The sequence below is a fragment of the Strix uralensis genome, chromosome 10 (assembly GCF_047716275.1).
Source record: "Strix uralensis isolate ZFMK-TIS-50842 chromosome 10, bStrUra1, whole genome shotgun sequence".
Taxonomy (NCBI): Eukaryota; Metazoa; Chordata; class Aves; order Strigiformes; family Strigidae; genus Strix; species Strix uralensis.
The window spans coordinates 25022690-25036536 of NC_133981.1; the positions used below are offsets into that span (position 1 = coordinate 25022690).

Below are 13847 nucleotides of genomic sequence, written 5' to 3' on the forward strand. Positions count from 1 at the left end.
AGTTTGTTAATTCTACTGGATAAACATCATCATAACGCATTTTTGAGAGTATATGAGGAGTTACAGATGTAATTTCAGGAAGACTTGTCACCACTGCCACCAAAAGCCTTAGTCCCACCCTCCCCACTCCTGTACTGCCACCGGTGTTTGCATGGCTGTTTGGTGAAACAGATTAAACTGGTCTGATCCAGGCCAAAACTAATCCAGGAAATCTCATGAAACGGCACAGAGCATGGTGCTCCCCAAATATGAGCACAAATAATTAATTTTCTAGGACTGCAGTAAACTCAGTTCTATCTCTCAGATAAAAATTAGTATTTAAAGACTAATTCAAATGGCGCCTTCTTAAAACACAAACACAACAAGCAGAAAACGCGATTCCTTTTCTCTTTTATTGATACTGCCAATGTGACTACCTTTACGCAGGCAGATTGCTTTCCTACATTAAGCACTTTTTTATTAATTTGGAAGTAACATTTTGCCCTCTATACCTCCTAAGGTTATCCAATTAACACACAGTTATCCTTTTAAGAAGTTTTCACATTTTCTCTTTAACTCTTTTTTTCAGATCTGTGTAAAGGTTACTTGGCAAGAATACATGCATATGACGTTAAATGGAGACCAATCCACCACTAAAAGGTAATGCACATAAAACATAATACAGTACTTCGACATCATTTCAAATAAATACCCACATACAAATGTAGTAATTTTAAATGCAACAACTTTTCTTATGAATCAATACTGTAACAGAAGATGGAAATATAAGTCCCCACATCTAGGAATAATAATAATGCTTTTTTTCCAGCAAACAGAAATCTTTTCCCTGCTGTCAATATTATTTCAATTTGTACTTTTTTTGAGGAGTGGGAAGGCTCCCCCCCAATAAGTACCAATTTAATCATTTATGTGAGCCTCAACAAACGGTAGAGAGATAGGTACAGCTTGTTGATGCACTTCTCTGTTTCTGTTTCCTGAAATTACAATGATTAGATACAACATGCAAGAGAAGATATCAATGTTTTGTTGTTCACATTTGCAAACAATACTATGGTTAACTGCATCCACCACCATACAAAGCTAACATAACATCAATATTCTTGATACGTTCTTTGTACTGTTACCACAAATGTGTCAATACATCTTGCTCATTTGTTCAACATGAGTCCATTTGGTTCCCAAAACGTATTCGGGTTTGTTTTTTTCTCTATACCCCTGAATTTGCAAGGATTTGCATGATGAAATATCATTGACTAACAGAATTTTTTACAATTCCTTGAATATATAATCTCTATAGTAAGACTACCCATTAAAAATGTGCGAAAGGGGAGTTCACTTTGCACTTATTGCTCCATGTTTTTCATAAATTCCAAAACAGCCATTCCATGTCTTCTAAGTTACAGGACTTAGACTAAGCTATTCTAAGAGTCTCCCTTAAAATTATTAAAGGCACTACTGGCAATAATTAATGACAGAAAGGCGCTGATATATAACACCCTATCATTGACAACTTTAGAATTTTTCTTTCTAAATGTACCAGAATTTGGCACAATAAAATGAAAAAGTAACAAAACAATTCCAATTTGGAATTTAACTGGTATAGTTGTATAAAATTCCGTTAATCAATAATACTTCAACTTCCTAAAACCCAGGAATTCTGGAATTTATAGGTAATACTACTTATTTAATATTTTTCAAGTGCCTATTACTGTTTTAACCAGAGCAAAGTCAAGTTTTCTTCTTGTTACATTGAACTATTCCTAAGAATAATAATACAATATGAAAAAAACCCCAGAATTTGAATACCCTGGATTTCTTAATGAACATGGCAGTTTAAAAAAAAAAAAAAAATCAGTAATTTAAACATATAAAGCTTAACATTTTATAATAAAAAAGCTGCTGAAGCACAGCACACAGTTTAGCAGAGCTCCTGTTTTTTGTTGAAACTCTTTTCTAATCACAATCTAGAGCCCTCCAAAAATCTCTGCCACATGCTGATGTAGAATTCAAAAATCACAAGCCCAAATTGGAGAGAGACTATGAGCACAAACCACTGCATTTATATAAACTCTTCTACATAAGGAGTTAAAGAAGCTAAAGAAAAATATCAAAATATCAAAAGTGCACAGGTTTAACAATCTGATAAGAAATGAGCAACTGCAATGAAATAAGAAATTCTCCCATCCGAACATTTCTAGTAGATCGTAAAACTAATATGGTGATCGTTACGTTTGAAGTAAGTTTCTTCAGCACTTGTAAGTTTTCTTACTGCATCAGCACTTATAGGTAAAGCTTGTTTGTTTTATAGCTTCAGACATAAAAGGAAAGTTTCAGGTAGTATATAGGAAAAGGTGTTTTCAAAAGTTAGGATCAGGTCAGTGGTTTCCATTCTTTGTGCAATGGGCTACCACTTTTAACCACAATGAAAGAGGCTAAGAAATGCTGTTGCACTGTTGGAAAGGCCTTCTCCAGGGACTACTCTACAGCTGAAAAATGGAAAAATAAAATAGCATTAGAAAAAAAATAATTTAAAAAAAAAAATCAGTGTTTATTTCTCAATTAAAGAACTGAAAACTTAAACCGACATGCTGCAAAAGCTGGTTAGTTGGTTAAGGGTGTCTTAACTTACTGGGGTAGAAGCAGCCATTTTAGCTCACAGATGCTCTCCAAGCTGATGAAACAATGCTTTATGGGTTTAGCTTCGAAGCAATAGTTTTGCAGAAAGAAGGTTTCTTACAAGTACTGAATAAAGCTTTGCTGTTCAAGCACAAGTTAATAGCAATGAATGTGCAAGAAACATTTTCAGTGAAGCTTTAGGCTCTCCAGAAACATGCAGGTCAGTATATCATGCAGGCCAATGCAGAGAGTATCATTCAGAAAAAGAGCCTGCTTGTAGAGGTAGGTGATGGCTTAAGGAATTTTCCATGCTTTATCCCAACCCATTCAAAGTGATACGAAAGACTTACAGCAAATGTACGTTTCAAGAAATTGTTAATCAAGAATTACAAGACTCAATCTAAACATTATCTAAAAATACAAACAGCAGGATCAAGTCACCTTACCACCATTCCTCATTTCTTTCTACAACAGGTGCTACAAGAAGTTAAGCCATAACCTTGACAAGCTCAGATAGCAGTCAGGTTGGCTGTTTTGTTTTTTAATGATTCACGGAAATGAATGAATATGGAAATGACTATTAAGACTACTGGGTTAATAGCATAATTGCTCATATTTGGAACTGAAAGCATGAGCCAAGATTGATAGTAATAGTCACTGTCTGGTAACACCGAAATCTTTACAGAAAGTTCCAGTTAATTTGAAAAAACCTAACAATGCCTTCAATTAGTTTTTCCAATTTACCTTTTTGCCATTAGTATTTTGCAAAACTACTGCCATTAGAGACATGGAAGCAGTGAAAATTGTATTAAAGCTCCCTACCATAGCGGAAGCTAAATTGTAACTGTTTCTTTTGGAGCAGAGAAAGTTAGCACTCAAATGCCTGCTTTTACAAAGTATTTTTAAATGACAATGCAGGAATGAGAAGAATAAAGGCCTTTTGGAAGATTGTGCAGCAAAGAGAAAAGCAGGATTGAAAACTGTTAAAAGATGTCTCACTTCTAAAATATCAAACCTGCTATTTAGCAATATTAAAGCTCAAATTCAGGAGAATTCAGTGTTTTCCAAAAAAAGTAATAACAGATGCACAGGGCCTAGTTTCTAAAGCCAGAATTGCTATTTGTTTAAACTTCTCAGGCAGTGATGTTTGAGCAACATATTAGACTTAAATCACGTGGGGCTTTGTTTCCTCCTCTCCATGTTGGTAAATGCAATTCTGGCCCTGGACTGTGGCAATCTGATGTTTCCCAGCTTTGTAGCAACGTTTCTACGATTCCATTTGTTTAAAATCTCATTGTGTGAGTTTAGAAGACTCTCTTCTCCCCCCGCTCCCTAACATCTGGGAAGCCAAAATCCCATGGGGTTTCCTCTCACTGGGAGAACAAGCTGTGCTCCTTATTACCTTATATTAGTACTGTGATATCTCCTGACTACTTATAGGCAGAGCGGCAATGCACAGGAAGCAAGCTGCTGACCATCTACAAGAAATGGTAGTGAGATGAGGCAGTACCACACCAGGAATATTAGAATGGCTTTAAAAAACATCACTATCAAGCAGACAACTGTGCAGTCTCGCATTGCTTTTAGTAATACTATAGGCATACAAATTATTTTGAAAGAGTACAAAATGAACAGGGCTTTACATTAAAATAAAATTTGAGGCTAGGCACTTTAAAACTCTGGTTTAAAGAAGAACGTGTGCCTTGTGCTCCACAAATTTTCCGCAGTTTCAGAAGCAACATTTTCAATCTTTTTCTCTTATGTAGGCACCAATTATGAAGTACACTTTCATATTATCAAACATATTGTAATTAAGCGGCTAAAAAGGCCCCTTAAAAGTTCAATAGTAGACAAAGGTTTATGTGTTTTTAAAGACTAATATGTATACTAAGCTACTTCATAAATAATTATTAGCAGGATGATCTGGTTCAACTTCCTGTGCCTATAATGTAGAGCCCTGTGAAACATGTGCTTGCATAAGGAATGTGATATCTTCCATGTATTTAAAAAAATGATCAGAGCTCTGACATACTATCCTATTTAGATTAATACTGAAAGCTGAGAAAAATTGTTTTGTGACTGACAGTACTAGACCATAGTCACATTAATTCTACACATGTATGTTGTGTGGCTACAGTAATAAAAACAGATTCTTTCCGAAGTGTTATGCTTGCAAGGAGCAACATGCGACCACAAAGATCCTTTCAGGACATGACACTTTTCCACAGCATAACTTCTTAAAGTGGAACTGTCTACCAGGTAGGATCCCAATTCTTAAAATTTTAAGTTTTATATCAGATGGGGTAAATATTGCATATTTTAATATAAATGTGCAAGTTTCTTCTGGTTAACCCTCCGAAGAGAGGGAAGCAGAGTGTAAATAATGTACCCTACCAAGTTTTTTCTAGCTTTTATAGCCTATAAAAGCTTTAGGACTTTGGTCAGTGGTGTTATGACAGCAAGTTCTTAGTATCTGCCACAACAGGCAAATTAAATTTGGTTCCAGCTTCAAAATGATCTGCATTTTCAAGACATGCCTCTAATTTTAACATTTGCCTTTCACCACTTCTTAAGCCACAGTAACAAGGAAGGTTTTCCGTTTGTTTCTGCCTGTGAAAGCATTTACTGAAGTATGCTGCAACCCTGGAGAAAGGATCACATTTGTGCTATACAAACTACAATTAGTAGCACCAGATATACTATATCAGGTGTACTCTTTTAACACTTACCATAAACAGCAAACCCCATACATGTTAATTGTGGAAAAAGCTAATTCCTTTCCACTATTAACTTGTTAATAGCATCCCCATACTTATGAATTAGTTACAGTTAAGACCACCATAATACAATTTGTATTACCTGGTTCAACAACATACTAGTACAAGCCAACTCACTGCGACATTAGATAGTGGGGATTTATGCTGACAGTTACAGCTTAAAATAAGATGCATAATATGATTTTTCTACACACCTGTCCTAGTCACAATAGATTTTATATTTCTCACTACAAAAAACCTCATTGTTAAGGACAGATCCTTCAGACCTGTCTCCGCAGGACCGAATATGACTTACACTAGGGTTACCGCTCTTGGCTTTGGAAGCAGATTTTGTGCGCACCCTTTTGGACTGCTCGTGGTCTAGCTCCAAATGTTCCAGGCGCTGGGTCAATGCCAGTTTCTGCTGGATAGCCATCCGAAGCAAGGAGTTCAGAGTCTTCTTCTCATCCTCAGCTGCCGCAAGCTGCCGCTGCATTTCATCCAGCTGTGTGACATACTCGTCACATCTGCAATGAAATATATAATCTTTAGCAATCCTGTTTCCACCTATTAAATATGAATCCCTCGTGTCTGGCCGGTACTAGCAAGAGTGATAGCTCTGCAGTTGCTTGCATACACACCCTTGTAAATAGGAACTTCAACCAAACCTAGTAGAAATTCACAATTACTTTTCACAGGGGTTCTTACAATCCCACACTCAGCACTTACATTCATGCCTTTCAAGACACAGTATAATTAACAGCATCCTTAGATAATGAAAGTATGGCACCTGACAGGTAAGTACTCATGTCTACAGGTCAGTAAGATGTCCTTCCATAGTGAGTAGACAGAATGCAGTCCAATTACTTTTGTCTCTACTTACAGAGAGACCACAACAGTTCTATGTTTCAGGCCAAAAAGGGAGTCTGAGGGGACCAGTAGGAGTGCTGTAAAATGACCATTACTAAAATGGCTATTAATAGCACCTGATGAGCACCTGAACTTTGTAGTTTGTTACTTTACACATGGAGCCCAAATAACAAATTTCCAGTGGTGATTGAACAACATTGTTAAAAACAAGCATCTTTCATAATTCTACTTTAACCTACCTCGATTCCTGATGTAAAGATTCTATAATAGTGTTTTATTACTGTTTTCTCTATAGCAAGTGTCCTTTATATAATTGTTTTCACCATCAAAATTAATTTTAAAACAATTAAAGGAACTGAGTGTTACTGGGAACCCTGTAGGCAAAGCCGTATGAATGCCTGCGAGCTTTCATCTACAGTCATTCCCACTGAGCCTGGAAGCTACTTAACTTGCACAGTGCATCATGAACAATTAAAAAATTAATGTCTTTACATGTAGATGCATATTTACTGCACATGGAAGACCAATTATGAGTATGGGTAGAAAAATAAATATTCATAGGTACCAGCTGGAATTTACAATGGCCACATCTGTAAAATACAACTTCATAAACAATCAGCAGAGAAGCATCTTTTGACATCAAAATGGAAAAGCCCCTGACTTTAAGGGACACTTATCACCAGTAAGTAATATAAAGCAGATTGGGAAAAAACCCCCACCACATCACAAAGCAAAACTGCATTCACATGCAGATTCATCAGCTGTGCTTTTACTATCAAGTCTGGAATTCTGCTCTCCCCGACTTCAAATAGCAGGATTAGGCCTATATTTCTAATTATATTTGCTTGGGAAGAAAAAAAAAGGGAAGGGAAAAAATAGGATTTAATTTTTAATACATATGGAGATTAAGCAATAACCCAGAAATATTCATATAAAACCTGTATGAACTACAACTGCAGTGTAGCTTAGCATACCGGAAGGTTTTGAGTTTAGGGCCACTATGTGAGCAGAAATCTATCCTCTCAAATCTCTGTGCCTCCTGCTCTAGGGTTCATCACAGTACTTCTCATACTGGGAGCACAGTAGAAAAGCAGCATGTGAGGGCTTTCTCTTTTTAAGAGAGAAAACTATGAACCTTAAACTTGCTAGAAGTCCAGCACCTGCCCTTTTCTCTTCATAACTAGATAGACCTTAAAAGGCAAAATCAATCCATACATCTCAGTGCGTGGAAGCAGACTAAGGGCCAGATCCTACCTAATTTACCATTAGCACTAGAGAGGAACACAGATTGAAACGGCCCTAGGAAGTCTGAAAAGACAAAAATAACAGTCCTTGCCTCTTACGGAAGGTGGCACAAGCTCCAAATGAGAGCACACCTACAGAAATGAACAGCTCACAGCATCACTGCTAACACTGTGCCCTCTTCCTCTAGATTGTCAGAGGTGTGTTTTCTTCACTTGGGGGTGGGAGCAAGGCACAGACGAAAGATCACTGGGAGGCCTGAGGGCTGTGGGGTTTCCATCCAGTTTTCACACACACTCATCACATTCGAGGTGAAAAGCGCAAACCTGCTTATATCACAAGTGACCTTTCTGTTTTCTTTCCTATCCTCTCTCAAACCCGATTCCTTCAAAGCTCCATTGCTGCAAAGCAGGGGAAAGTCCAGAAAGTGTTACCGAGTCCTTGAGAAATGTAATACGATTGCTTCAGCAAAATATGATCTGGCACTGGAGTGACCTGTCCCCGTCACCCTTGTTTCACTCTCAGTATTACCCTACCAAAAGATTCGGGCAAGGTGAAATTATGGGGAGGTTTAGCCCCACTTTCCCAACTCCTTTCATGTGAATCAGAATGTATCCTTTTCTTTTTGTACGGAACAGGAAGACAATTTAGCCCCAAAAGTTTCAGCTCAGTGAAGCAGCATCAAGACTGTGGCAGTCTGTTTACTCATTTGACTTCCACCAGAGAGGTGCTAATCAAAGCCAGCCACAGCAAGAGGGGCAGACTTCTTCCCAACCCACCCCCCACCCCCCCCTTTAATAAACAATAAATTTTAAAAAAAGAGATATGATGAAAACAAAACCATTGCAGTAAAGCAGAGCAGGGACTTCCCACAGTGTCTTGCTAATGTCCCTTAATCCTCTTCTCGTTTCTGGTATTACTCAAACACCTCTTGATCAAGTTGTGCCAAACCTGATAGCTGTCTGGTAACACAGACAAATGCTTGTCAGAGTCTAAAAGGTAGTCAAGTCATTCACACGTGAGCCAAGCTATAATTAAAGCCATGATTTTGACTCCAAATGGTTATAGTAGCAAGTCATTATCTCATCAAGCTTTCTGTTAGCACAAAGGTTTAAAGCATCAAATGACTGTCCTTAGAAATTACAAGGCATTTGCTGTTTCAAATATCTAAATCAAGATTTTTTTTCCCATAAAACTCTATGCAGGGAGTTTTTCCTTCCTTTCCAACAAAAAGGAAGTGTTATCAGTAGCATACATGCAGCTGCAGTTTTTACTGCACCTGAATTTCTCTCATATACAGGAGAGGACTAGGGAGAGGCACGAGTGTTAACTACTATGATTACACACAGCCATGCGTCCTGAGCCTGTTTTCCTGATCTTTAAGTCAAATGAAATGATACAGCCTCAAAACCAAACCTTCTCGTGTTGCAAGCATGACTGTCCAGGGTCAGAGGAACACTACCCTATGCAAAATACGGCAATTGTTTACCTGAACAGAACAAGTGAGGGTTGAAAAGTTTCCTAGAATTGGATGTAGACGTTGCGTGCACAGGTGGACTGGGATCTGCCTTATTTAATTTCTTCCTTCCTGCTGTTCACTGACTCCCAATTTAATTTTATCAAAAAAAAAAGTTAGCCTCCTCAATGACAGCATATTTTTGTGGTATGTGTATCTATATTTTCATAGCTTTGCAGATATAACAATAAAAGATCCTTCCCTTTTACAATTCCATTTGCCACATGCTGAGCTACTTCCCAGCTACATATTCAATACCAAAATCATTAGAAGGTCAGAGCAGAAAACATCTGTTTTAAAATCACCTCTGAAAGAAAATAATTGAGCTTTCATGCTTTAAAGAATATGAAATTAGCATCAGACTGTTGTACATTTACACATTCACAGTTTTAAGTGGATAGTGAACAGAAGGCTTTGATGTTGCCTATTTTATTATGAATGATAATTCACAACAGAAAAGGGAGCTTAAGGAGACATAAACTAGATTTTTAAAAACAACACCAACTAGAACATCTACAGAGAGGAAATGTCTTGAATGTTAAATATAATGATGAGAAATAAAAACTAAAGCCTCTAAAACGCTATCTGAAGCCAAATTATTGAAAAATATAACAATGGGTTGTCTCATTTTCAAAATCCGCATGCCACTACTTCCCACAAATGCCAGCTGTGCCTTATTTCTACATACCATTTTGCTTAAGCTTTAGCATGTACTATATTTAATAACATTTATAGCTAAATTCATTACTGAATCAAGATCTGTTCTGGAAAAAAAACTGATGTAACCAAATGCACCAAATGGGTATAATTATACTTTCTCCCCCTCCTCTGCAGTCAGCAGGGACCGTATGACAACTTCCAAGAACCCAAGACAGATGCAACTGAGGGAGGCCTTTTGAGAGAACCATCAACTACTTCAACTTCTACCTTGAGATTAAATTGTCAAGCTACATAAGAAATTAGATCATGGAGGATTAAAATCACAATTTTTCAGCTTTATTAAAAACTGGGAAACGTACCAGCAGAGCAGCAGCTGAAGTGACATGTAAATGAGCATTGATTGCATTCGGCTATAAGGGATATGAGCCGCCTGCCATTTCAAACTGAATCTTTATATTAGAAATTAATAGTAAAGACTGAATTTGAACACTTTCCTCGCACCTCCCCCTTACCCCAACCCCTGGTGAAAACCAGCTGATCTGCAGAGAAAGCAACAATTTTGTATTACCAAAGCAGGAAGACAGAGAAGATGATGGCAGCAATAAAGCTCGTGAATCTCCTTTCACAAGAGGGCCTTCCACTCTGTGATGTGTGGCAAATGCAGATGAGCTCCGCGGTGTCCTGCAGAGCTGTACTCCTCAGCACCAAGTGTAAGATTTAGAGCCAGTCCATACACAATTTGGATTTTTAAGTGGAAGAACAGAGAAGGCTGTTACTAGGGATTGACAGCAGAAAACAGGCATGCCTTCAGAAATTAGATCATCACTATTCTCACCTAATCTGTTTGAGTTGGCCTCCTCTGAAGGAACTCATACTGGGTAATTTTGCATATCCATAAAACCAAATACACTTGTTTTTTAAAAAGCTGTTGAAGCAGAAGCATTGAAAAGCTCAACCCCACCTAAGCATGCTCCAGGCAGGTAAATTTGCCATATGCACTAATCCAAGTGCAGCTGCACCAGAACTCAGATCCGACTGAAGAACCAAGGCCCTCTGCTAGGTTCAGCATGTTTTAGATATTTTTAGGAAGTATACTAAAGCTCAGTTCTTGCCTTGGTTTGCATAGTCATAAACCACGCAGATCCAGACTCCAGAAAAATTAAATAAAGCACAAATCCTGAAGGCGGCAGAAGAGCAAGCACCCCAGATTTAGGCAGTTTAAGATCACGGATAAGCAAATTAAAGGAAGTATCTATGGAAACCTCAGCCAATTGCTAATTTGTAATTACTTTCTCAATACCTTGCACTGAAAACTCATCTGGAGTTGTATATTTGACAGGAATAAATGCTGAGGCCTTTATTTGTATAAGTCATTGTGATTTTCAGCAAGAACAGAGAATAGCTTATAACCAGCTATAGTTTTCCAGAATGTTCATAATCAGCCATGTGTAAACAATGTCCATTAGTAAAAGCTATTAAAGAAAGTAATCAGACCATGAATCTCTCTTGTAGTTTGAAACATATGGGAAGAATTATCTCCTGCACTGAGAGGGAACAATCAGCCCCACATTGCTGGACACTACAGCTCTTCTAAATTTCCACTGATAAAAACTCTCAAGGAGAGATCATAAACTTTTATGGCAAATTCCCTCCTCCTAGAATTTAAAAGAAAACTCCTTTTTTTATACATTCAAAGGTTGAAATTAACAATGCTATGCCACTAGATCAGAAGTAAATTTAAAGTTATCGCATAGGTGGGACGTTGTTCCCAGTTCTTCACTGAAGGAGGTAGGCAAGGGGTGGAGAATCTAATCCTGAGCCCCATCCCTATCTACCCACCCTGTACCACTGAAGTTGTGCACATGCTTTGTTTTTCACAGACTATGACACTTTCTGTTAATTCCCAATTGAAACCAATAATTGCCTATCTAAAACACAAATAACTGCTGCTACAGTAGTCTCCCATACAAGGTATTTTAAAGTAACTCACGTTCCATTTTGATTAAAAAGGGCAGACAAACTACACAACAAGAGCTGGCATTGTCTTTACTCTGAATATTTCTATGGCACCACTATATCATCACAGGAACACCTTCTGTGCTTTACTCTCCTTAACAGCAGGCATTCAAACAAAGCACCATGGCACAGAGGAGTTAGTGCTGGGGACACAGCCACTTCAAAAAATATCCGGGAGAAGAGTGAGAACTCACTGTTGCAACCCAGGTCCAGGGTCTATCTACAAGGGGCACCTTCACCAAGGTTGAGTCTCAATATATCCAGCATTACTTGTAGTAGACATTTTAACTGCCAGACACATTTAGAGTCTAGAGCAGGCTTATCAATGCTATAAACGTGACTATGCGCAAGACATCACTCGTGGGTTTTTGTAGCATGTCTGTAAGACAATCGAATGCCTTTGTCCTGCCTGGATATCTCCTCGCTTTCACGTGAGCACTGGTGGCCCAGACATTTTTCTCTCCAGACATCATTCATCACCTCTAGATCTAACACCAGGAATAGGAGGCAAATGCTGTTACTCCCATCTGGGAATCCCATTCTGGAAATTTTCAAAGTCACATTTTCTGTGTCTGGCTCCTCTGAGCATTTATCCTATAGGATATTTTTAGAGCAGTTGAATACTTCTGTGTGAAGTCCAGTAGGAAGACCCTTTAGCTATAATTCTCAGTCCTGTGAGGACTGCACTGTTCTCTGCATGAATTTCAACTCCTTTATATTCTGCAGGCCTTTGAAGTCCATGAACAGAAGAATATTTTCCCAAATGCTTTGGATACTTGGAAAACTGACAGAGAATCTATGATTCTGAACTGACATATGTATTCATTTGAAACACACCTTTTCTCCATTAATGAAAAACAGCTAGCTGCTAGTTTCTTGTGTGTATTCATGGCTTTGTTTCTTCATCAAAAGCACTATCTTGCTATTGTAATCTAATGTTACATGCTGTCAGTCTTTCCAGTATGTTCTAACACTTGCCACTTGTCCCCTTGCTGACATGTTGCAGAGTTTGTCTCTCCCTTTATTTAGAGTTTATGAAACACTGGAACATGGGGGTAGCCATTAATTACACCTAGGCATATTTGTTTTCTGTTTTTCAAAGCCTTCTGCTTCTGCTAGATTTCTTAATTACTGTTCTATCTTTATTTTCAATGGATGAGAAATGTCTGTTCTCTTACTATCCTTGCTTGTTCTTAGGCTCTGGAAAAGAAAAAGAACATACATAAACAGCAAAGTTGAGAAACCCGTGTCTTTAATCAGAGGAGGGAAGATGTATTCTAAGTCACTTGTCAAAGTCTGTTTAACTCTGTCAGGATTTATCAGGACAAATGCAACTTCATATGAATATAATTATTTGGTTTTGTTGCCTGACCTTGAGCAAATAAGCCAGCAAGGAGACAGCCTGGCTGTTTTCAGCCTGCTTTACTCCATCCACTGCAAGAGTGTGGCTGTAAGCTGTCACACAGGAGGTACTTCTAGAGAGCAGAGATCATGGAGTCCTCCCATGAGTGCACACAGTACTTAACATGCAAGTTAAAGGGACAAGAAATTTGTAATCTATATCAAAAGACAGAAAAACAGCTGAAAAATAACACAGGGAAGAGAAAGGTGAAAAACCATGTTTCTGCCATCTTCTGTATTTAGTAGAACGTTTGAAAGGATGTTTACTCAAATTCTAGCAAATAAAAATCAAGGAAAAGACTAGCATAACAAAATAAAATAACCTTTGCTTTTTAAAACGCAAAATTGCGTTTAAACTGCCTTCTTGTCCAATCCATGACAAGCTTTTCTCAGTGCATTTTCTTGGCTGGAAGCGATGCCAACACTGGCCTCCTGCTCTTCATCTAACCATCCCATAAGGACCTTAACCTGGTTTGCTAGTTGGTGAATCTGTGTACCATCAGCACTTGCAGTGTACTCTGGAAATAGCAGATTCAGAGGTGTTCTCCAAACAACTAGCAGAAACCTAGTCTTCTCACTCCCTCCTTCCTTGCTGAAAAGTTAAAGAAGCCTCAAGCTTAAATTCCAATTCTCATCTAATGTGCTTGCAAGTTTGAATGACAAATTGTTTACAGGCAATCTAAAAACATATCTTGACCTACATGACAAGGAAACCCTGCTTCACTCCCACCCCAAATCATGAAAATAGGACATACTCACTTAAAGATCCC

The 13847-nt window shown here is 38.0% G+C and overlaps 1 protein-coding gene across 5 annotated transcripts in view; it reads right to left on the bottom strand.

Moving 5' to 3' along the window:
* Positions 1 to 373: 373 nt before the first annotated feature.
* Positions 374 to 13847, bottom strand: part of BICD2 (BICD cargo adaptor 2) — a 96545-nt gene continuing 83071 nt past the window's right edge. The window contains exons 7-9 of one of the 5 annotated variants that reach the window (XM_074879861.1): positions 5734 to 5899; positions 4019 to 4094; positions 374 to 2486 (exon numbers count right to left, since the gene is read on the bottom strand). In XM_074879861.1, coding sequence (XP_074735962.1) covers positions 4047 to 4094; positions 5734 to 5899 — 214 coding nt within the window. In that variant the 3' untranslated portion in view covers positions 374 to 2486; positions 4019 to 4046. Of the gene's footprint in view, positions 2487 to 4018; positions 5900 to 13847 lie in introns of those variants that run through there. The other 4 variants (XM_074879858.1, XM_074879862.1, XM_074879860.1 and 1 more) reach the window with 4 other exon arrangements.